The sequence below is a fragment of the Gopherus evgoodei genome, chromosome 14 (assembly GCF_007399415.2).
Source record: "Gopherus evgoodei ecotype Sinaloan lineage chromosome 14, rGopEvg1_v1.p, whole genome shotgun sequence".
Taxonomy (NCBI): Eukaryota; Metazoa; Chordata; order Testudines; family Testudinidae; genus Gopherus; species Gopherus evgoodei.
In genome coordinates this window covers 4,680,408-4,705,515 of record NC_044335.1, presented here as the reverse complement: position 1 = coordinate 4,705,515, position 25,108 = coordinate 4,680,408, and the positions used below count along the sequence as shown (strand labels likewise).

Below are 25,108 nucleotides of genomic sequence, written 5' to 3'. Positions count from 1 at the left end.
TTGAGGAAGAATTATTGGAAGGAAGCTTAAAGTCAAGTTCAATTCATCTTTAGTGTACATTTCTAGCAGAGTGATGTATTTGAGATAAATTCCCAATAGGAGCAGTTCAATGAGATGGACAGCAGTGATGAATCAATGGCTAGGATAGGAAACAACTGACACTCCCCATGCAATGACAGCGCCACAGCCCTAGAAGCACACTGGCATGGAATGTTTTCATTCAAGACCTAGCTGGTTAAGAGTTAAAATGAGGAGCTTTTTTAGGCAGCGGAATGTACAGTAGGTTAACTTTGGTTACTCTGGTTCATTCCAGTGGGGAGAACAAAAAGAGGACGTTTAAAAAACCTCCCCCCTTTTCTAAACTATTCCCAGAGGGAATGAAGAAACTCCCACGTACAACTGAAGGCAGTAGGCAAGGGTATGAGAGTGATCTGACCTTTCTGAAGAACTAGCCTGGGGCTCAGCCTCCCCGAGTCAGTTTTTGGCCTACAGCTTTTTAACACCTTGCCAGCGTCGCCTTCAGCAGTGGTTCTCTACCGGGGTACACAGAGGTCTTCCAGGGGGTACATCAACTCATCTAGATATTTGCCTAGTTTTATGACAAGCTACATAAAAAGCACTAGCAAAGTCAGTACAAACATATGACGACTTGTTTATTCTGATCTACATACTATACACTAAAAAAATTTAAGTACAATTGATTTTATAAATTGTATGCGAAAATGAGAAAGTCAGCAATTGTTCAGTAACAGTGTGCTGTGACACTTCTGTATTTTTATGTCTGACTTTCTAAGCAAATAATTTTCAAGTGAGGTGAAATGTGGGGGTATGCAAATAATCAGACTCCTGAAAGGGGTACAGTAGTCAGGAAAAGTAGACAAGCATTGATAATTTTTACATGTTATTTTTAATGCAGCACTAGCATCCTTCAATGCTCCTGCACCTTTTCTCTTCCCAAAACGAGGCCCAAAGTTTCCCAAGGAAGTTGTACTGTACTAGAATGATTTTTTCCTGCTTTGGCACCTACTGTGCTTTGTGCAGAAAATATGTTCTGCTCTGTGCCTCAGACGATACCATGTACTGACCTCTTTTCTGCTCATTCATTGCATAACGAAATTGTCAGCTCATACCATTCCACTAAGTTCCTTTTGGCTCCAGTCTCTCCACTTGACAGGGGCCAGCTCCTCCAATTTTAAGCTGCATGCAAGTCCCCCTATTGCCTCCTTCAGTCAGTTTTGCATAAAAAGGTCCTGGAAGCATACTGTGTGTGTCAACTGATGTTTGCCAGTGGCTGTATAGTGAAGTACCAGACAAGAGGTACCGGTTCATCAGCTAAAGCGTAACACATACAGGCGCTTCTAGTGGCCAGAATGATATGCATTAGACAGAAGTCACCACCTTAGGCCTCCCTCCCCAAATTACTCTGCTAGTTGGATAATGCCCTTGGATAGGTTTGTACCCTTTGAACTTACTAATTTAGATTTCTAAGTATAAATGCAGGACCAAAAATTCATTTAATTTGTTTCCCAATGGAAAGCTTTATTGACAAATTTCCTCAATATTCATCTGTAAAGAGAAACAGGTCAATATCTACGCTCCAGCAGTCCCGCATTTAACTGACACTGTTTCCCCGACATTGAGGGTAATTTCAGCCACAAACAATAAAACCTGGTAAATGACACTCTACATTCCACCTACTTCCTATCACATCTGCCTTCTAATTTTTCATAGTATGCATCCCCCCCACCACCTGCAAAATGGGGGAACAAGGGTGGTTATTGAGGTTTATGATCAACAAATTCAAATGTCAAAACTTGCTTCTCTAGAGAAGGGCAAAAAAAAATTTTATCCTAGAGGAACTCAAACCAGAGAACTACTGTGATATGTATGTAAGCAAACCTAAAGACCTGAGTAAGTCCCACTTAGCCTCTAAGGCACAGAATTGCTTACTCTAGGTTTTCATGTGGAGGCACCTTTGCCTAGAATAAGATCAGGCCACCATAGAGTAACCTTTCATTCTACGGCTCCTGAGTGATAGTGTTGGACAGCAGAATAGCAAAACATTCAGACACTTGGGGAATAAGGTAGTCTCCAGGATTCTCTGCAAGGACTGTAAACAAAGATTATGGGTGGAGATATTAGTCAGGAGAATGTACCATCATACTTAGGACCCTCCAAACTGAACCACCTGCACAATGGCAGGGTAGAGACAGGATTCTCCAGTACAGTGCCCACATAGCTAGAGACAGAGCTTTGTCCTTTTCTAACCTGCCTTCAGAGCTTCTTCCTTAAAGGATGACGAAGCCATACACCCAAGAACAGAGAAGCAAGTTTTATACGCAGGCAACAGAGTGCACATTGAAATGAACACAATAACTGGCACACAGGCATGCTGCTACTATTGTATGATGCAAAACTCCAGTGCTCCAACCCCAACTTTGTAACTCTCACATTTCTCTCTATATAAAAAGATTATAAACAAATAAAGCATAAGGTGATGTAAGGCTTGCGATTCAGCTTCAGAGTCCAAGGTATTATTTTCCCTATATGATGCTAAAGCTCTCTCACTTAGCTTTTGTTTTTGAAATTCATTACATTTAAAAATAAAGATTTTAGCTCTGTTAAAGCTAGAGCATTAGTGTAACAACTAGGCAGCTGCTATAGAGTTTCCTTTTTGGGAGCCCAGAGAAAATGACTGTTTACCCCATTCCCATATTAACGAGAGAGAAAATTTTCAATGACCCTCTGGCCATGCACCTCTGCGGTAGTGGGAGAGAGCAGGATGGGAGACTGAGAACTACTTCTCTTCATAAATAATTTAGAACAGAGGGCTGTCGCCAGAAATGGAAGATGTGTTTCCCATGCAGTTGGCTTCTTCCATATTTGCTCTTCTCACCCTGCCTAAAGAAACAATTTTGCCTACTCAAACAGCTTATCACTGAGTGAGAAATTCACGTTTAGCATCAGAAATTCTATTCCTGGATTAGGATGAGTAAACTTCATTTTACCTGCTCTCCCAAAAGGACAGCACAGTGATACATTTCATCTACAAACTTTAGTGTAAAATATTTGTGTACAAAACATTGTTTTTATTTTACTTGACTCCAGCAGCAATGTCTGTGTATGGATGTATGGATACTTCTCTTCAGAATGAGAACTGCCCCCTTCCTTTATTTGCATGCTGTTGCTGTTGTGAAGAACTAGTGGGGCTCCTGCAGTTGTGCACAGCCGTGCAAAAAGCCACACCGAGGGATTAGAAAGGAGCGTTGTCCTGGGGGGGCTTGTCGCCAGATCCTGTGGGAGAGTGGGGGTCAGTGCTGTTCTCCCTGCTGCCCACCACTCTGGACTGCAAAAGGAAGAAAAAATGTTGAAGATGACAAGAGAATGACACTGGTCTTGTGTCCTCAGTGCCAACAGTTACCACTTCTCCAAGGGGTGTACTGACATATAGTAAAGTTATTTTCCCCCGGTTAATCTATTACCAATTATAAGCCTTAGAGACTGCACATTCTTAAGAACAGGGGCTCCGAAGAGCAATTTACCCCTGAAGTTTTCTGTAAGCACTAGTGTCCCTTTGACAGTTTTAAGCTAGTTTCACAGAGACTCTCTTGCATGGGGATTTGGTTAGCATGGATATAAGTGGGAGTTTAGCAACAGGAGAACAGACAGTTACCTTTATGGTTCCAACTCGGTCTTCAAATGACTTGAAGGTCGTAGAGTTCCTTAAAGGAGAAAAGGTAAAGTCAAGTCAAAAGGGGTAAGCTACTGGAACAACTGATTTTTAGTTTGAATTGAACAGGCTGAGAACATCAAGCCTGTGAAAGTTCCTTAGGGTATGGCTACACTTGCACTTCAAAGCACTGCCACGGCAGCGCTTTGAAGTTTCGAGTGTGGTCGGAGCGCCAGCGCCGGGAGAGAGCTCTCCCAGTGCTGCACGTAAACCACATCCTCTACGGGTGTAGCTTGCAGCGCTGGGAGCCGTGCTCCCAGCGCTGCGGCACTGATTACACTGAGGCTTTACAGCACTGTATCTTGCAGTGCTCAGGGGGGTGTTTTTTCACACCCCTGAGCGCGAAAGTTGCAGCGCTGTAAAGTGCCAGTGTAGCCAAGGCCTAACTAACCAACTGCATTAGACATGCCATACTTGGCATACAGCAAGGTCTGGATACTTATATCACAGTATATTTTTCCCATTGTTTGAATACACGCCACTCAAGCTAAAAACCTAAAAGGCAGTCTGAGTTCCGTTGAGTTAACCGATTACCTACTAGGGAGGAGGGGAAAGCCTCACAGACACAGGACTAATTTCTTGTTTATGTAAGAAAGCCACGTTTTTAGTCCAAAGGTGAAGCTGAACACTTTAAACAGGCTTGAAAAAAGTCATTCAGCTTTCTCCAATACCTACTATTAGACTGAAAAGAAAGGGCTTCTCCGGAGTGCAAGAATTGAATGGAACATTAAGAGTTATAACCCCAGGAGAATACCTGGGACTCTATTCTCTGACCACATGACAGAAGTAGTCACTTGTGTTAGTGGGAGAGATGTGTGTCCTGTGGTAGGAGAACTGAAGCTTATAGGTGAGCAATTAATTTTAACCCACTGTTTGATAGATTTAGCCTTTCCGCTTACAGAACGATTACAAATGTTTCAGGAGTAGTAGTCTGTATTGAAGAGTTATGATTTAGCACATATATCACATGGAATTGTTCCCTTGATGGACTGCAGTGCACAAGCTCTTCTAGCAAGAACGTTCACGTGAGAACAGAATTCAGTTTCTGTTCCTAGACATACTTGCACACAAGACTCATTTTGAACATTTGCACCCATACAACAAACTTACCTGCTTTAGTATGCCAGAAACACAATATGTGCGAGTACAAACAAAGCAAAATTCGTCTAAGAATGTGAACAAGTGAAAAGGGTCTACACTCTTTGCCCAGCTCTACTCTCATCATACAGTTCATTCAACCCCATATGTGGGAACAGAGATTACAATTTATACCAGATTCTGCTAAATTCTGAAGTTTAGCTAAAGTTTTTATTAGAAAATGAACAGCTTTAAGGATAGTTTTGACTTGTAAACTACAGGATTAAGCTTCTCAACTTCGTAGAGATTACTTAAATGTGGAAAGGATTTGTACTGCTAACTCCTATGAAGATGAAGACACAAAAGGTACATTTCTGTTCAGGGAAATTATACTATCCCAAATAAAGTAAACTCATGCAAAGGACGACTAAGAGAACATTTTTCTCACATGTTATAACCAAAGTTTCCAATTAAACATTTTATTGTAAAGAAAAGCCAGACTTCTTAATCAGTTTATAATTTCTTCAGTAGCTAGTGATCATAAGGGTAGTTAAATTCTGGAAGAGGTTACATGGGGAGGTTGTGTAATCTCTTGCACTGGGGGTTTTTAACAGGTGAGCAAACACCTGTCAGCGATAGTGTACATATACCTGGTCCTGTCTTAGCACAGAGGGATGGATTAAGTGACCTTCTGAGGTCCCTTTGAGCTCTACACTGTTACGATTTTACCACATAAGGAAGACATTCTTCTACTGCAAAAGTCAGGGTATTTTGGCATGCTGGACCATTAGCTTGTAAACCAGGAATATAGCAGGAGGTCAGAGATGTCATCTGCACTACTAGTTACAACTGTATTGAAATGCTAACAAAAGGATCATAATTCTCTTCAGGGACCTCTGAAAATAATAAAATTGCAATTTGAGTTTTGGCAGGGTTACAACACTTCACTTGAGTCCTCATAAGAGAGAGTCTAACATAGCCACTAATAAACCTATGCAACAGGCCTCAAAGCCCTGAACTAGTGGGGCTGCAGGAGACATTACCCCACAATGCACATTAGAGGTCAACTGAAGATAACAGTCCCAATACAGAAAATAAAAGTTGAATTTAAAGTCCCTAGAAGTGGGTTGGAATCAACTATGCCTCCCACCTTCCCACTTTGATAGGTATTTGCTACGTTACCTCATTGCTGGCATACTTATCGAATGGCGAATGGAATAGCTGCTACTCAGAAGCATTAAAAGTGGAAAAGGAAGAGTTAGACAATTCAAACAGACATCGACAGCATGCATGGTTAGGTCTTGCACAATTTCCAAACACTTACTGTTCCCAACAACATTTAAGGCTGCTGCAAATAGCGGAGGCAATAGAAGTAAGCCACAAAATCCCCTCTCCCCCGCCCTTTGACACACCGCAGCCCAAACTAGTTTTGCAGTTATAGGATAGTTAGCCTGAGTATCTCTAACTGAAGAATGCAAGATATGGACAGAGTGAATGGTGTTTAGGAGGCTTTGTGCTTCAACTGCTGACAGATTTGCTTATGTCAATACAAAGAGCCAAACCTCCCACAGAAAAGTTTAATTTAGGAAAAGCTTTTTCAACACCATGCTATGCCCAGGAGCATCAAGAGAAGGTATCTGGCCCAAGATCCAGGACTAGATTATTTTTATTTCAGAGAGAAGAGACGTTGCATAGGCACAACAACAACAAAAAAGAGCTGAGAAGGTCCATGACTGGCTTTCTGGTACCAAGTTACTCTGTTAATCAGGGTTTAATTTTAACAGGCAGGATATTCTCAGAATTTAGGAGTAACAGGGAGAGGTACAAGAAGCATGCAGTGAGTCTGAGTATGGAACCGCACTGAGTGGTCAGCTATCAAATAAAAAAGCTGCTGTAAATTGCCTACAGCCCCATCCACACAAATATGACCAAGTCAAGGGACTCCATTACAGCACTGCAATTATTTATGTTCAACTCTCACGACCAATTGCAATCTCATTGTAAGGCCAGTCCAGGGGCATCTGTTGCAACCAAGTTCCCTAACTAATCTGTTTTAGTAGTACAGATGGGCCCCACATGGTCTGCAGTGTCCCCAAGAAAGGTTAGCAAAAAAATAAATAAGCCTCCTCTTTTAGTACCCCTGAAAAGCATCTTACCTAAAGGAATGAGAGAAGGGATGAGCCCTGGGAGAACCCATTGGCAGCAGCAGGAAAGAAAAGTGAAATATTCGTTAGGCCCCAATGTCCAACTGACTGCCCTGCTTAGCTGCCCGTAAGCCTTGCACACAAATGCCTTAGATCGCAAGCCCACCTCTCTACAACAAAATCTGCCTCAAGACGAATTAAGAAAGCTGCCCAAGACATTTCTTATCCTATGATCTTCTATTATGTGAACGAGTATGAAGTTTTGCAAAGATCAATAATGGTAGTGTCTGCAGTAAGAAGTTACAGCCAGGGCACTGCTAATCCCTGCCACAGAGCTGTGTTTACACGCTCAAGCCTTCTCTTCATTAGAAAAAGGTTTCTACCCACATGTTGCTCACACCTGGATTTTACAAAGAGTTAGCAAACACTGGAAAACCCACCTCTTCCCCCTACAGCGGCCACACGCTAAGCTTTCATTTAAAAGTGCTATTGTCAATACTCCTTACTGGAAACAAATGAAAGACAAGGCACTGTTTTCTTCCGGAGTCTGCAGAGATGGCTAGTGAGGGTATGATAACAAAAACTGTTCATCCTTACTATAATTTATGTCATAATCCCAAACTGCCTTCCACCCATTCTTGGGTGCCAACTCATAACTGCTCCACCCACCAAGACTAAACTATCCCATCTAGGCCTGTGACAGCTTCTACAATGGTTACATGTTGCCAATACAAAAGAGTCTAAAGCAGGATGAGGACATGGAAATGGCATGAAATGCATTTACAAAGAAACACTGCAGCTACTCTGATTTCTCTTTCTATTTTATATAATTTAAATGTAACATCCAGAGCTTCACCTTTGCAGCAGTGCGGTGCACTAGAAACTAAGTAGTCTCGCTACACGGTTAAGATAAAACTTTCCATGGAGAACAAGGAACTCTGATTATACCTAAGTCCAAGAAGTTAGTCGTGCTTTGTGGCTTCGCCTCCAACATATGTTAAGGTAGTGGTTCTCAAACGTTTGTATTGGTAACCCCTTTCACATAGCAAGTCTCCGAGTGTGACCCCCATTACAAATTAAAAACACTTTTTTATATATTTAACACCATTACAAATGCTGGAAGCAAAGTGGGGTTTGGGGTGGAGGCTGGCAGCTCACGACCCCCCATGTAATAACCTCGCAACCCCCTGAGGGGTCCCAATCACCAGTTTGAGAACCCCTGGACTAGTCTCACAGATTAGGTGGCTGGGGAAGATATAGCAGAGTAACTAGCAGCATCAGTCCTCTTCTACATAGACAACTCCAAGTACCACAGGTTAACTATTGAACACGATGAATTCTACAGCTATTACATTTCAAACAATCCAGCAATGCATGGCAACTAACTGATGTATTTTGATTCTGTAGCGGCAACGTGTTTTACAAGGGAACTGTGATCAACCGTTCTTCACATTTATATTGTCATTACCCCTTTTCTTGCATTTTTCAGCTGCTAACAAAGGCTGACAAACAGTCTGCAGTGTCCCCTTCTGTTATCTCAACCTTCCAGCAGATGGGAAAATAAATGTCTGGATCCTTTTCTTATAAAAATGCAGGCTGAATGGACAATCAGAGATAAAGACATAGGAGCATTCTAACAAGCAATTACAGTTAAAGGCTAGCACTGAGATTCATTGAAAATAAGTAACATCTCACCCATTCAGAGGAAAACTGCTCACTACAAGAAACCAAACTCACTCACTGTAATCTCTGATCACATCATGACTACCAACAGTTTACAGTTCCATTTGGAGGGAATGTTGCTATTGAAGACTTGGCTCCAAAAATATCAATTCAATCTGTATTGAAAGTCTCAGGACTTATTTTTTCTCTCAAGACAGCAGAGAAGTACAGACAGAGAGCAATATAGGTTTAAACACACAACAGAGGAAGACTAGAAGAAGTGCTATTAAATCTTCAAGGGAAAGAAGCAAAGGTTACTTTCATTTGTTTTCCACTATAGGTCCATAAATCCACAGCAAATCCTGCTGAGTTATTTGGTAATGCTGTGACTGATGTTATATATTTCTGACAGAGAAGCTATCCACAGACCCACCATTTTGTCTTCCAAGAAGAAAGTGTTAATTGCATTAATGTAGGGTGTTTTCACAATGTTAATGCTGCATGTTTAGACAGGAAATTCAGGAGTTTCTTGAATGTAAATTACAATTAATGTGTACCTTTTCCTAGTCACCGTTTCTTACTGAATTCATACTACACAGCCTGTGTATTTTGATGTGGACACAACGGCATTGCTCTAGGAAAATAAGGTTACAGAGTTAAATTGAGAACTAACAAGTTCACACTGCTAAACACACAACATTTGTGCATGGTTTAGTCATGGCAGGTTAGTGGTAGCACAAATGCTCCCAATCAGACTGTGAAGTGATTGGGCTTAGCCCATGTCCAGACTACCCTGCCGTATCGGCGGGTTAAAATCGATTGCTTGGGGATCGATATATCGCATCTAGTCTAGACGCGATATATCGATCCCTGAGCGCGCTTACATCGATTCCGGAACTCCATCAACCCGAACGGAGTTCCGGAATCGACATGGAGAGCCGCGGACATCGATCCCGCGCCGTCTGGACGGGTGAGTAATTCGATCTTAGATATTCGACTTCAGCTACGTTATTCACGTAGCTGAAGTTGCGTATCTAAGATTGATTTTCCTCCCCTAGACTGGACGAGGCCTTACAGGTGACAGAATTCACACACTTCTGCCACAGCCGCATGTTTGGTAGGTGGATCCCCACATTTACTATGCACTTATGACACTGGCAAAAGGAACCACATTTTGCCCATTTCAGTCTGCTGCTGCCTTAAAATAAATGGGAGAAAAAAGATTTATGCAAATTGCTGGTCATTAGTAGGAAAGAGGAGTCAAATGCACACTAGAAAGGTTAGAAACTGGATTAATTCTCTGCCCAATTCACATAACCTGGGTGCTACTGAAGATGTGCACCAAGATCTGCTACTCCAGGAACACCACATACAACTCAGTGAGAGTAAATTTGGACTATCCAGTACTATGTGATCAGAGATTACATCAAATGCTTACCACCTGGGTACTCCCAGCCACAGAGGAAAAGGAGAATCTCTGGGAAGAATGAGAGCTGTGATGAAGAAACTGCCCCATCTGAATTTTGTAAAATGTTATGTTTAAAGGTAACTTTTTTGGTTTAAAAAAAAAAAAAGACTATTCTAATAAATTAGGCAGCTTATGTATGCAGAGTCCAGGGAAGAGTTGATATCCTGCAAAAAACTCTAGAGAAAAAGTTAAATACTGTATTTTACAGGATCTCTTTTCTGTACACTGTCATTAACTCTCTGGAATAACAGACCTTCTTTCCCCATTACGTTGGCCCATGCAAGACAGTTCTGGCACAGAATAGAGTAAGTAGGTTTCTGCTGTTCTGACACCTTAGCACGAACACCATGATCACAATACCTTTGCACTGAACCGGTATGTAAAGTACAGCTTTACAAAAAACGCACCGTTTAACTCCCTTAGGACTAATACACAGGTAACAGAGTTTAAGAAGAATGGCTGATGTCATCCTGAGACTCTCTTCCCCCTTCCTCCCCAGAGGGGATTACACTCTACCATTACTAGATATTAGTTTTGCATGAAGGTTCTGGACTAAATATGATCACATAAGACCAAGGCAACTAAGACTCAAGCACAGGCAATAACAATATTTAGAGATGAGCTAAAACTGCAATTGTTCCTCTGAAGACCTTTGAACCATTTCCATTTGAACCACTGACTCAAATCTGCCCCTATGGTTTGGTTTCCCTGTTAGACACCATACCGATGGGTGCAATATGAGCACTTAGATCAGAGCAAGCACCACATCCAAAGCCAAACGGATAATTTTTCAATTTAAGTCTGGCTAAAATCTAGAGGGTTTTTTTAAAACCAGTTTGAACCCTAGTTCTAAGCTGACCTTGAACTTGAACACTACCTCTGATGCATCTGAGTTAGAGATACTGTCAACTTAAGTTGCCTAGGAATTCTTTCAGTTCAGTGAAGGCTGTTTTAACTTGGAACTTCCCTTTGCAAAGCTACGAACCCAAAAAGCATTGGGCTAGTACAAGAGAACTAGAAATTGACTAGTTTAGCAATCCACGTCAAATGAAATGCTAGAAAAGATTTAGCAGAAAGTGATTCACCACATTTTCATAGCTCAGTGGAAGAAATTCATCAAGAAACTAAATTACTTTGTCAGTATCCCTTTGAGATAGGTGTTTTATTGACTGATACTTCCTGCCCTCAAAATTAGGTCAAACCAATACTAGATGGTGCTTACTGAAATCCTGAGTTGATCGCACATGAATGCCTGGGAATGCCTAATTTCCTAACTTGCTTTATTTCATTGGTTATAGCAACCTCAAGTCACGAGAGATATTTATGAGGTTAAATATCCACCAGATCTAAACGTAACACAGCTGAAATACAGTTGGTTTTGTGCTCCAATGGCTAATATAATACTGGCTTATCCATCGTTTCAAAAGCCACCTTCTGCTGTCCCAGGGAGCTACCTCCTCCGCTACACAGTGAGATATTAGCAGCCTTCCTGGTACAGTAGCTAATACAAGTGTCTAAAACCTATGCAATCTAATACTAGCTTTCACATCTAAGAGATATGAGAATCTGGGGTAAATGACATTGATTCTAGATCTTTAAACACTTCCTCCTGTTCCCTTTCACCATATTAGCGGGTTTATAAACTTCTGTAGCCCCTGAACATGGAAAGGAAAAGTTCTAGTCCATATTGGTAACAAACATCTGGACTGAGTCACTTCCCTTAACCCCCCTTCCCACAATACCCATTCCCCACTGTGCTAGGTAGTTGTGCCCATCAGCAAGGAATATTAACTTTCCATGCATCAGAGAACTGATGCACATTTTCATTGCATAATATTATATGTCCATTTTTCTCCACTTTGAGGTTCTCTACATCTCTGATGGAGCCAAAGAAGTGGACTTCATTTTCTCACTTTTTATGCTGGCGTTAACATAGAGTTCCATCTTCCTGCAGAAGAACAGAAAGCGGTTCCCCTCAAATCTTTTCAACACCACTATTCAAACAAGATGAATGAGCTGCAATGGAACGATATGGTACTGCTTCCCATTATGGGGGAGACTACAATATTTTATCAGTTTGTGGGACAAGAGAATCATATATTTATATGTTCTGGGAACTGTTGAAAATTAAAGCGATAAAAGTTACCACCAAAGACAGACACTCTGGGGAAAGTGATGAAGAAAGGATTCCTGAGAATGGAGCTCTCACCAGAAATAGCTTAGAAAAATATGTATTAAAACCTGAGTGACATATACTGGGTCACATGACACAGCTGTATAAGATTCATTTTGCCATTAACTGCTGTGCACAGAACTGAAAATGGAAAAAAACTAGTCACGAATTCCAGATGCTTAAACCTCAACATTGTATGAATCATGGATTCCAGTGCTACAGTGAAAGTGGAACAGAGCTCTTACCTCATGTCACCAAGTTTCCTGCTGATAACAGAGCCCACATTGGAAAGGGCAGCTGAAGTCTTCTGTCCTGCCTGGGACAGGGTTTCCTGAGTCTTCTTATAACTAAACAGGAAGAAGTTCAACAACTGAAGGTTAGTAGGGGGAAATATTACAAGTAGTGGAGTGAGAAGCACCCGCCAGCATTTTGGAAAAGATGCCAAGGCAAAGAGAAGGGCACTAGGTTAGCAGGTTGCACTGACATGGCTGAAAGCTACTCTTCTGGTCTCATGTGTACTTATGGCTTTGAATCTTAGCAAGAAAAGGCAAGTAGATTTAATATATTTCTTCACATTTAGTCCATGTTGATATTTCAGTTTCCTCTAACCATTAAATCTGATCATCAGATATTTCAGTGAACATTTCAAAATTTCCAGTTTGGGTTTTTTTTAAGTGCTTATAGCTCCCCACTCTTCCTTTTCAGGAAAAAATTGCCCCCTTCAGTAGTGAGTAATTGTTCTCATAAACAAACTTTCAGCCCTGAGGGAAGAGAAAGCATTTCTGTCACAGAGTTCAGCATGGAAGAAGAAACTGGTAATACTGACATGTTACGAAATAGATAAGAATTGCAAGAATGAGCATCATCTTTGCAATTGCAGCTTAGAACCAATAGCTAGAAAAGTTTCCCCATCAGTTACCTTTACCCACAGGTAAATTAGAAGTCTTGGACAGCTTTACATAGGTTTGACTTTACACATATTTGAAAAGTTCATAAGAGGGTTGGAGAGAAGAGGCACTTCAGAGCCTTTCTATTTCAAGTCATGCTCTGGGACCACAGGTGAACAAATAAAAGCTAAGCCACTTGCACAACTGCATCCTAGCCAAGCTACTCCTGGGTTGGAAATTAGCATCTAGATCTACAGCAACTTCAACTTGAAAGAAAAAAAAAAAAATCAGCTACATACACCAACAGGGGAACACCAAACTAAATCTGGGTTTTCTGGCACCTGAGTATTGAAGTCTGAAGTTATCCTTCTTACATAAACTGTGCTAGAGTATTTTGGAACAGGACATGTAAGAGCCACCCACTACTCTCTCATCCCTCAAATACCAAAGCAAGAAGCAGCAAGTTCAAGTAGACAATTTAGGCTGATAGTTATATTTCTCTCTCTCTCTCTCTCCAGATGGGAGTGTGGGAGATAACACAATGGCACTTTGAGCCAGATTCCAAGAAGTCCTGTTAAATTATGCCTTTTTAAGCCCAACAACCCACATTCTGTAACGTGAACAGGCCTCTTGACTCAATTACACTAGTTACTGCACATCTAGTACTTCACAAAGCTCAGTAATGAACCAGCTTTACTTCTTCACCACCCAGTCCCAACAAAAATGATTCATATTTTGTAATCTAGTCATTTGACAAATTCATGACATCAAATTCAGATAACAAAGACTTAAAATCCACAGGATATTGGATGTCTAACATCTGGGCCTTCCAGCGTCACTCCTGATCCTTCTCCACAGCACAACTTGTTTTGTAAGAAGTGATAGTAATTATATGATTGGAGGGTGAAAGATAGGTATCGAACGCTGTTAGCTTTAAAACAGGCTTGCGGGCACTATTGCAGTTAATGAATTTACACCTGACCTGCTCAGTCAAAACTTCCTTGGAATACAAGGAATTCAGGCCCCACCCTCCTGGGTACTGGGCATCAGCCCAGAGCAGGCTGTCACACTGTTCAGTAGTGCTATCCAATAGAACTGTGACAAGAATTGAATCACACCACACATTAATGTTTGGACTCCAGTAATGCTCATAAATTGAGAGGCCTCGGGCTCCAATGCAAGTTAAGAGAGCAGGTTGCACATATTAATAAAGACCACTACTATGGCAGTGGACACATATGCACTATTACACATAAACTTAAATTGGCCCCATATTTCATTTTTATGAAATTTAGAGCACTGGGAGCATTCCACATGTTTAAGATGTAAACTCCCTTTTTTAAAGTAATGCTGCAATGTTTGGGATTCCAACGCCGCAGCATTAGGAATCTGAAAGATCCAACTAACGAGTTAGATGCATTGTTAGTTTCCATTGCCCAAGTTGACAGAAATGCAAGAGTTAACAGAGTGTAATTAGCCATGGGAACATTTTTACTGTTAACCCTTTAGTCATAATAAAGTTTAACAAACAACTTAAGTAGACTGCCTCCAGTAGGGACAACCAAGACACCATCCTCACTCAAATAAGGGCACGACTACACTCTGAGCTGGGGGCCTAATGCCTGTACTAGCGCTGAACAAGCTCAAGCACTAAAAATAGAGCGTAACCAAGAGGTGCAAGGGACTACCCACCCCGAGTATGGGCCTGTCCAAAACATTAGGTACACATTCGGGGCAGCTGGCCCCTCTTGCTGCAACTACGTTCTAATTTTAGCGCACTAGCTCCATTAGAGCTAGTACGGGTATATCATGAGCTTGGAGTTACAAGCCCTGCTCAAACGGTAAATGTGCCCAGTTACACCCCATCCCACTTCACACAAGCCAGAGAAAGATGGCCTTGAACTGTACTATAAGGTTAAAGTCAGGCACTGTCAAATCAGCAGAGAGGGCAGCAATTTCTAGAACAGAGGTAGGGCCTTTCAGTAAGTACGCTGTCACCCCCCTCCCCCATTCCAATCAGTTATTTAAATATGGGGACTAGTACCTTGAGAGCCCTAACAGCTAAGGTCAAAGGCAAGAAGAGAGGTAGGTCTCTCAGAAGAGCAAGGACCTAACCTATACTGGGCTCCAAAGTAAAACATTTATTGTACCTGGAAGTAACCAGAAAGCAAGAAGTATTGATGAACTGGTCCATTATGTTCCATGTAACTGACTCTGCAAGGCAACTGCAAGTTACAGCCAGTGCAGAATGCAAGTGGTCTTAAAAGGGAGAACACATCAGATTATTGCTATCTGCAAGCCAAAAGCATGAATTGTCGTGAGGTATGGATCCGGAAACCTCCTTGCAAACTGATGCTATGCTGCTGCTGAAGAGAGGTGGTTTTTGCATGTGTCAGATTGGTATCCAGAAGTATCAAGGACTGAAGAGCACTTCTGAACTGCACACCTCTTGGACAAATCCCTTCAACACGGCGAATGCCTACTCCTAGACCCATAAAATCCTCCCCCTCCTACTAGCCTCACCTCCCTCTTGCTTGCGTTCATCCAGCTACCGGTGTCAGACACAGAGAAAGCAGAAATCACAGAACATCTGCATCTGACACTGACAGTTCTCTCATCTCATTTACACCTAGAATAGTTTTTGCATGCCAGTCTTCCTGCGTGGATTGGCACTACAAAGAATGTTATCCGGCAACTGGAATGCTAGCAAGCTAGACAATGTTGTTGTCATGTTGGTCACCGTATATTAGAGAGATAAGGTGACTGAGGTAATATTTTTTTTATAAAACTAACTGCTGTTGGCAAGAGACAAGTTTTTGCTTGTCTCTCTCTCCAGCTGAAGTTAGTCCAATTAAAAATATTACCTCATCTGCCATGTCTTTCTCTAGCAAGCTAAACACAAATTTAAACTAAAGTGGGAAGAGATGAAAATTTGTGTTTAGCTTGCTAGAGAAAGACAAGCTGGAAGACTGGCATGCAAAAACTATTCTAGGTGTAAAAAAAACTGCTCTTGAACAAGCTACATAGGCAGGCTTCCTACTGCCGTTTTCTGGCAATTTATTATCAATGACTGCAAGGAAACAGATCTAACAGGAAGTTTCTCATTCTATGAGAAAACACTCATGGACTAAATTCTGATTAAATGCTACCAGAGAAAGTTAGTCATTCACTGACTTAGGTAATAACTAGGGTTTAAAGAACAGTGCTTGATATCACCAAATAACAGAACAGTCAGAGTTTACTCTCATTTTGTAATGCAGGTGGACAGTCTACTTGGAAAGTAGAACCTCACACTCTGGTAAGTTCTAATGTTACACTTTTACACACACACACACCCCACATTGTATTACATAATGAAAAAAATCTTCCATTTGCTCCCGTGACAGGAAGCCACCTTTATGCTGACACACACACCAGCAGTTAACATAATTCAGTTTCTTTTCTGGTAACTTGAATTACATACCACAATGTACAGAGGGGAGTTCAGCTACAAGGGACTCATGACCTACATTTGCCATTATCTAAGCAAAATTGGAAAATTAAGGAGATCCTATCTGCCTCTCATAATTCACCCAACTACAGTCAAGTACAAATGGAGATCACATGAAAAATGTAATAAGCAGTTTGAGGGCTAAGAATAATTTTTTTAATCTACTGGTAGCATTTATTCCAAAGAAGACTTCAGTCAGCTAAGCAACAATAACAAAAAATCCAGCTTCAAACAAGGAAACAAATTATATAAGAAATCCCGCAGTCAAGCTACTATGCAAGCAGACAATTTTGCCCATAGTATGATAGGCAGCAAGGCTATTATGCAAGCTAAGGAAAGTTTATCTTTGGAAGACAGGAGCTACTAGGATTCCTGGGGAGTGAGAAGTAACAATCTGCTTTAACGTGAGTTAAGCTCACAGGTTAGACCTAGATTTTACTGCAGCACTGCTAACACCCTAAATACAGCATGGAAAGGAGGAATCTGCACCCATAGAAGGGATTGCTTAATATCTGAAGAGTGACTAAAGAGCTATTTGATAGCTGTGGGGTTCGTGAGCTTTTAACATTTACTTGGTGCTCTTAAAATGGTATACTGACTGCCTTGGAAACTGAAGCCATATTGATTCTGAGATCAGTCACCAAATAGGAAAAAGTGCATACTGCATCACAACGACCCATTACTATCCCTCAGCATATCTAGGTATTAGATAGCTCAGTCTGTCTATTTAATCCATGGTGTGTCAGGTCACACTGAGAAACCCAGTGCCAATTCTGAATGTGGTCAGAGTGATATGGACCTCATCCACCAAAAATTGGAATGAATCAGCTCATTTCTCCCAAGTCAGTAGACAGCTGTTGGAGGGTAAAGATGTCACTACTGACCACAGTTGGAGTCACATCAGTGACTTGAATATGAAAAGTGTATTTATTGGGTAAACATAAAAGGGTTTTATCGGTAATACTTTATGGGACTAGTCAAGGCAGAAAATTGTTAGCTTGGGGCAGAGAGGGTTAGTGACAATGTGCTTTTTTGAAAGTTGGTTTACACTAAAGGTTAAAACACTCACGCTTCTGATTGAGTTAATTTTTCATTCCAGTCCTCCAGTGTGCTGCTGGCTGAAAGATATCTACAAATACAACGGAAATTAGAAAAGGTGCCAATGCTTTCAAGACAGACGCTCTCCTTCCTGGACCATCCACATTACTAATGCCTCTAGATGTTTAAGGAAACAAGTTCTATTCCCATGTGATAGACAGGTGGATGAGATGGCTATTAGAGGAAAGAATTATAAAACACTTTGTTCTTTTAGATGTGGGCAAACATCCAAGCCCAGGTTTCCTCTTTATTCAGATAATGGTGGCTGGCCAAAGAAATTGCACAGATTTAAGCTAGGACTACAGCAGATATCAGGCCAGTTCAAACTAAGTTGTACTGTCTGCCACTTTGCATCCTATGGGGAACCATTCCCTCCCCTCTACTCACTACATAGCAGCTACATTGCAGCATGATATAGCACTGAGCATAGGAACCAGGAATTTGAGTTCAATTTCCACCTCTGATACTGCCTTGCACGGTCCTGTGCAAGTCATGTAACTTTCATCTCCATTTCCTCATCTTTAACAGGAAATTATCTAAGTCCAAAAAACTTACAAGATCTCAATTGCTAGAAGTTCTACTACATGCATAACCTACATTATTTTAGAACTAAGATCAATGAATGCCTAATACTACCTAATGAAAATATTCTAAAGACAGATGACCAGGTAACAAGAAATGCATTGTAATAACTACTTCTGCTAGTAATTGAAGTTCTACTTAACACCACACCAACTAAAATTCACAGCATTCTAACCTATACTGACATCCAACAGGTTAACAATAGGCCCTTACTTATAAACTGTCGAAGTCACACTAACATGGTAGCAGCTGCCAGTAGCTGATACATATATGCCCAAGTTTGTTTGGCTCTCATTCCTCCTGGCACTGAATACATCCAATCATCTTGTCTACCTTTGTGCCCAGAAGAATGGAGTCAGTCAGCTGGTCCCCAAAGAGTTTGCTATGATTTTTATGGAGTGAAGGGGAGAAAGCACAGATTAGCTTTAGAACAGGAAATGCAAGGTTCACTCTGATACAGCATGGGACTTGATTCACACTTTGCCTAATAAGGGCTAGCTGAGACAACAGTAATTCTTAACATTTCATGCTTCATTTTATGTAAAGTGTGGCCCTGGTAACTGATTGGAATTTTCCTTCAGCTATGGCAACAGACAGCTAAAGAGATGACAGCAATATCTTTTGCTTCCATTACCTCTGCAGCCATTGAAAGTCAAGTACCCTGTTAATAAGCAAGAGCCTTTAACATGGCTTCACTGTGCCCCAAGCATACAATCAATCCCTTAACGACTAAAAGAACAAGCAGAACAAATTGGAGAATAGAGTGAGGAGCAAGTAGGTGATGCTGATAACCAGAGGAACTCACAGTTCAGACTGTGTCACTTTCTCATTCCATTCTCCAAGTTTCTCAGATGTTTTCATATAACTAGAAACAAAAAATCTGGTGATGAATCATATTTTGAAGTGGGAACATTTAATAAGGAAAAGTCAACACTTCTGAGATTTAAGGTACATGTTGAAACCAGCCAACAATCAGAGACTGAGGGGAGAAGAAATGGGTAGCAAGATGTAGAGCAAGAAAGTCCTTCCCCACATAATGGCATTGTCAGTCAGTTCAGATTCTAATTATAGTCAACATGACAACACTTATATTAGAGAGAGTTCCTTTGGTTACAACACTTCCCTTCCCTCTTGTTCATACTCCTAGGGCAGTCAATGGTGGTGCTCTTAACTCACCTCGTTTGCAGGTGCTTCATATTGCCAGACACAGAAAAAAAAATCTGTCTCACCACTAGTAGTACCAGTCAGGGATACTAAGTCTGGAATGATTCTTGGCCAATCTAAACCATGATCTCACATCTTTTCATGACGTTTAGGTGACTCACTATATTCTGTTCCTGGGTGCAGTCTGCTAGAGGTAGGGCCCTATTAAATTCATGATCATGCAACACGTGTCATGGACCGTGAAATCTGATCACCCACCATGAAATCTGGTCTTGCGTATGCTTTTACACTATACTACTCAGATTCCACAGAGGAGACCAATGTTTCTCAAACTGGGGGTCCTGACCAAAAAGGAAATTACAGCAGGGGTCATCAGGTTATTTTAGGGACATCATGGTATTGCCACGCTTACTTTTGCGCTGCCTTCAGAGCTGGGTGGCCGGAGAGTGGCAGCTGTTGGCTAAGTGCCCAGCTCTGCAGGCAGCATTGCAGAAGTAAGGGTGGCAGTACCATACCATACCAGGCCATCCTTACTTCTGTGCTGCTGGCGGCTGCTCTGCCTTGAGAGCTGGGATCCTGGCCAGCAGACACTGGTCTCCAGCTGCCCAGCTCTGAAGGCAGTGCCACCGCCAGCAGCAGCAGCAGCGCGAAAGTAAGGACAGCAATACTGCAAGCCTCGCTACTGTACCCTTGCAGCCCTCCACAACTCCTTTTTGGGTCAGCGTGCCTACAATTACAACACTGTGAAATTTCATATTTAAATAGCTGAAATCATGAAATTTACGATTTTTTAAATCCTTCGACCATGAAATTGACCAAAATGGACCCTGAATTTGGTAGGGGCCCTAGCTATAGGGCTCAACCTGGTGACCTAAGCAGGGATTGAGCAAACTGTGGTTTTCTACATATTAGAAACGCCTTGTGCCCTTCCCTCTGAACAGTGAGGCTTTGTCTACACTACCACTTTTGTCAGTCTGGGATTGGGAGGGGGTGACACCCCCCCCAGCCAACATAAATTCAAACAGCAAAAAGCGCTGTCTGCACCAGCACTATGTTGGCAGGAGAGGGACTCCAACAGGTGTAAAAATATAAAGAGATGAGACTGTTCTGTTTAATAAAGGAGAGATCTCTGAAACTTCTCTAATAGCAAAACTATTACGTAATGATTCACCTGAGCTCACAGGAGGGATATGCCATTTAGGATACAATAAATGGGGCAGTTATAGCATTGCGATTTAGAGCTCAGTTACAGTTTGTTTCTCTTCACTTCTGTATGTCATCAGGTAAGCTGTACTTAGTATACATGCACTAGGCCCTATGCACTATAAAACTAAATTCCAACCCCTGCTAAAATATGGAATTCTTAGCATTAAGCTTGAGCAATGGAACACAGATCCCCATTGAACCCACATACTGGTTTTCATTACAAACACTGAATAATAGTTAGCATTTCAACCTTTAAAAAGAAGAAAGTACTTACTCCAGGACCATTCCAAATGATCAAGCCTCTGAACTATGACATGCACTCATTAGAAGATGCTTTACCCAAATCATTTCCCAGAGAATCAGAAGCGCTAGATTTCTCATACTTTTTGCTTGGTAGTCACATTTTACTATGACAAGCAAATATTGTGAGTTTCTTTACCCTTTATCCACTAAGAGGGTCACAGAGGAACCTCACTTTTTACAGAGAAAGGAACTGCTTTTTACAGAGAGTTATATATTTAAATCTATGGCACAGGGAACACCTACGCATTGGAGCCTTGGACGTCATGCCAGCTCTTTGACAGATTCTGCTTCAGCCCATCAAAAGTGGTCAAACCCAGTTTTCTCTTCAGTTCTCCACAGTGCCTCTCTTTGGCAGCCAATACCTGACGCAAGGTACCAATTTCCTCTTCCACCTACAAGACAGGTTCCCAGATAGAAGCATGCCTTAGTGTTACAGAAATTCAGTTTGATCACAACTTTTAATAAAGTGGTTAAACATAGAAAAATAGGCAATAACTTTTCACAGATCCCTCAATATAAATCTGATACATTTATACACTGAAGCTCTGCTAACAAAAAAGTGAGACAAAATCTAAATTCCATAGACATAATTAAATTTGATTTAAAAATTTTAGACAGATTAACTTTAGTATGCCACCAGTAAAAAAAATTTGAGGTTAAGTTAGGAAAATTTCCAGAAGAATAACCCTCCTTGCCATTTAATGTCACAAAAAAAATAAAATAAAAAAATAAATCACAGAAGCCTTTTCTATGGCTGGATCCTCAGTTAACAGTAGATTCTATTTACAGATCTGAAAAACTGCAGAATCCTGCATACAAGGAAAATGGTTTATTTTTATAATTCTGTTCCTTTGTTTTTATTAAGAAGCTAAGATCCATCTATTCCTGTGGCTTAGTTTCTGGTTTCAATCCTGTGTGGCATCAGAGCTGTAAGTGTAGAAAATAGGTGGAGGCAGAAGCAAACAATCTTAAAAAGCCATAGCAACTCAGCACATCTGGACTGCTTTGCATTATTGAAATTTCATTCTAGTCGAAGAATCAGAATATGTTTCTACAGTGAGTTCAGGAACTACAAGAAAATAGCTGCAGCTCTCACTTCCTGTTTTGTTTCAGGTGCAAGTTACAGGCCGACGTTTAAAGAGGTCAGCTTCATCATTTGCCCATTTGCATTTGAGTGTAAATTTGCAAACCTGCAGTATCTTAAAAGCTTTTAGATCCAAAGCCATTGCCTATCATGGGAAGGAACATTAGAAGGAATTCCATGTCCTCATAATTCAAGAGTAGTTTCTCCCTCATACTCCACTTGTTTTCTCATTCTGAAAGGAGCTTGAAATTAAATGGCTTTTTGTTTAGCCTCAGTTTGTGGAAAACCATTTTCCTTGTAACTTTGATGTCGGGAAAACTCTGATAAAGGTGCTAACTGCTGCAGCAAAACCAGAAGGGGGAACATAAAATAAAGCATATTGTTAAAGCCTACAAAGTTAGTAATTACTTTTATTCTTAAGCAGTGGAATGATGGACTTAGGATTCCAGAGGAGAGACTAACATTACACCACTGCTGAAGGTTAAAACATTTAGTGTCCCTTAAGATTTCTTATAGCAAACGGAATTACTACTTGTCTCTTTTACTTCTCACAGATATGGAGGCACAGTTTAAACAGAAATGGTAGCACCATTTTACCTTGGCAAGCTCAGATCTTAACTCCTCTTCCTCAGCATCAGTCAGCCCCTCAGGTGCAGAGGTCCTTGCACTAGCAGTATTATCCACAGGTACATCTGTCATGGTATCCGACAATAGACCTTTGTTGGGAGAGTTAAGGTTGATATCTGTCACAGACAAGAAGCAGAATGTGCGAAAAATAAGCCGCTAGCAAGCAAAGCATGTTATGCGAGCAGATGTGCTGCTCCACAGTATATACAGAGGGAGTTTAGGGGAGAAAAAAGAGGAAGAGAAAGTTCACATCTAATAAAAGATGTAGTATCTTTCAGAAGTATCGGAAGAAATATTTACTAGTCAAAAATATTTTAACAGCTCCTTGGCCTAAAGTAACATAACCACTGAGCATATGCACTGCTAATATACAAGGCAGGGTAAACAAGGTGCATTTCTCTATACAGGAGTGATAAGATCTGGATCAGAAGTTAACTATAAACTGGGCAATCCATCAGAACCTATAACACATCAGAGAGAGACTGTCCTGCAGGGATCATCTGTGCCAGTACATTCCCTGAACTAGCTTGAAGAGTATCTCTCGTATACAGAATGAGTATAAGGGAAGCCAACAATTCAGCTTCCATTTAATTAACAAGTGTCATGACCTCAACTACTAGTTCAGTGAATTACATGTGCTGTGCTGCAGATGATACCATTAGCATTGCAGAAGCAAGAAAGCTTTGAAGTTATTCCAGCAAGTGTGCGCTAGAGCAGCATGGCATCTACAGATTGACCGAATGAAACCATAATTACTACGAAGAATGGTGTCAGATGCCCTCATTCCTATAATTGCAAATACATTTGTTTACAGCCTCATCCTCCATTTCTCATTCTATTAAAAATAGGTGTGGCTCCAGTTCCAGATGAGTTTTCAAATATACGAGAAGTCATAGAAGTTAAGACATTTCCTCTTCCAAACAAAGTTCAGCTGATTCTTCGGGTCTAGTATCTCCTAGATAGTATCTCTTGGGTTTCTGCCTAATGCCAGCAACATAAGCAGGGTACTATCAGACACATCCTCACTCAGCCATGCACAGGGATGGGCTTCCCCAGAGGGGCCTTCTCCACCTATCATTGCTGCCCAGAGCGGGGGCGCATCTCCAGAGGGGCCACGACGGTGGCTGCAAGTTTACCAGCGCCCCCTGAGCGCAGCGGGCTGCAGGCAGAGCAGCCCTCAGAAGCGCCCGCGCTAGGAGCAGGAGCTTCCAGCCCTTCCACGCTCAGCGCCCCCCAGGCGGCAGGCCAGGCCTCAGCCGCCAGCGCCCTGGCACCCTGACCCGGGCAGAGGGCGGCAGCAGGGCACCTGCCCCCCGCCCCGAGAGACCCGGCCCAGCCTCTACAATCCCGAGAGCAGGCGCCGCCTCAGCTCAGCCAGGGGCGACCCAGCCCCCGTCCCTCCAGCACCCGGCCGCGCCCCCACCCCCCGGGGCGGGACAGAGCTGGGCCCCGGCCGGCTCCTCCGCTCGCACCCCTCCCCCCTCGGCAGGGCCGCCCCGGCGCAGTACCCTGGCTCGCGCTCTCCATCTCCGGCCCGGACCTGCGCCGCCGCCGACACCCAGCACGCAACCCGCCGCGCGACCCCTCACCCGCCCGCTTCCGGGGAGGCGCGGGAAGAACACGTCATCCGCTACGCCACGTCCCCGGACCGGAAACAGCCGCTTAGTGGGCGGGGCACGAAACAAGGAGCCGGCATACGTCATGGGTAGGGGGCGGGGTGAGAAGAAAACCGATGACGTCAGGGCGAGGGAGACGTGAACAAAGGTTTAACGTGGGGTGGGGGGTATGATGGTCTGATGGGGGCTGGGGGCCTGAGGGGATAATGCGAACGTGAGGGCAGAGAATTGGGGGATGGGAACTTGGAGGGACGGGGGGGGGCTGAGGTAGGGTGACCAGATGTCCCAAATTTATAGGGACAGTTCCGAATTTTGGGTCTTTTTCTTATATAGGCTCTTATCACCCCCCCACCCCCATCCGGATTTTTCACATTTGCTGTCTGGTCATCCTAGGCTCAGGGGATAATGAGAACTTGAGGGCAGAGAATTGGGGGCTGGGAACTTGGGGGGTCTGGATGGGCTAGTGGTTGTTGGGAACTTGGAGGGTCTGAGTGGGCTAGGGCAGGGGTAGGCAACCTATGGCACAGGTGCCAAAGGCAGCACACGAGCTGATTTTCAGCGGCACTCTCACTGTCCGGGTCCTGGCCACTGGTCCGGGGGTCTCTGCATTTTAATTTAATTTTAAATGAAGCTTCTTAACATTTTAAAAGCCTTATTTACTTTACATAGAACAGTAGTTTAGTTATATATTATAGACTTATAGAAAGAAACCTTCTAAAAATGTTAACATGTAGTACCGGCACGCAAAACCTTAAATTAGAGTGAATAAGTGAAGATTTGGCACACCACTTCTGAAA

At 42.2% G+C, this 25,108-nt stretch overlaps 1 protein-coding gene across 13 annotated transcripts; it reads right to left on the bottom strand.

Annotated features, from left to right (window-relative positions):
* Positions 1 to 1,509: 1,509 nt before the first annotated feature.
* TPD52L2 (TPD52 like 2) lies at positions 1,510 to 24,311 on the bottom strand. Of its 13 annotated transcripts, none has more exons than XM_030532913.1 (10): positions 24,204 to 24,310; positions 22,666 to 22,811; positions 21,228 to 21,376; positions 19,117 to 19,176; positions 17,701 to 17,760; positions 12,500 to 12,601; positions 6,964 to 6,990; positions 5,990 to 6,031; positions 3,674 to 3,722; positions 1,510 to 3,346 (listed from the first exon to the last, which is right to left on the bottom strand). In XM_030532913.1, exons 1-10 carry the CDS (start codon positions 24,220 to 24,222, stop codon positions 3,254 to 3,256), a joined length of 747 nt encoding a protein of 248 aa, XP_030388773.1. In that variant the 5' UTR covers positions 24,223 to 24,310; the 3' UTR covers positions 1,510 to 3,253. The 13 variants fall into 13 exon arrangements, with proteins under 13 accessions (XP_030388773.1, XP_030388776.1, XP_030388775.1 ...); XM_030532914.1 differs by having other exon boundaries at positions 3,254 to 3,346; positions 22,666 to 22,784; positions 24,204 to 24,309; XM_030532916.1 differs by lacking the exons at positions 5,990 to 6,031; positions 6,964 to 6,990 and adding an exon at positions 10,052 to 10,090.
* Positions 24,312 to 25,108: the final 797 nt, after the last annotated feature.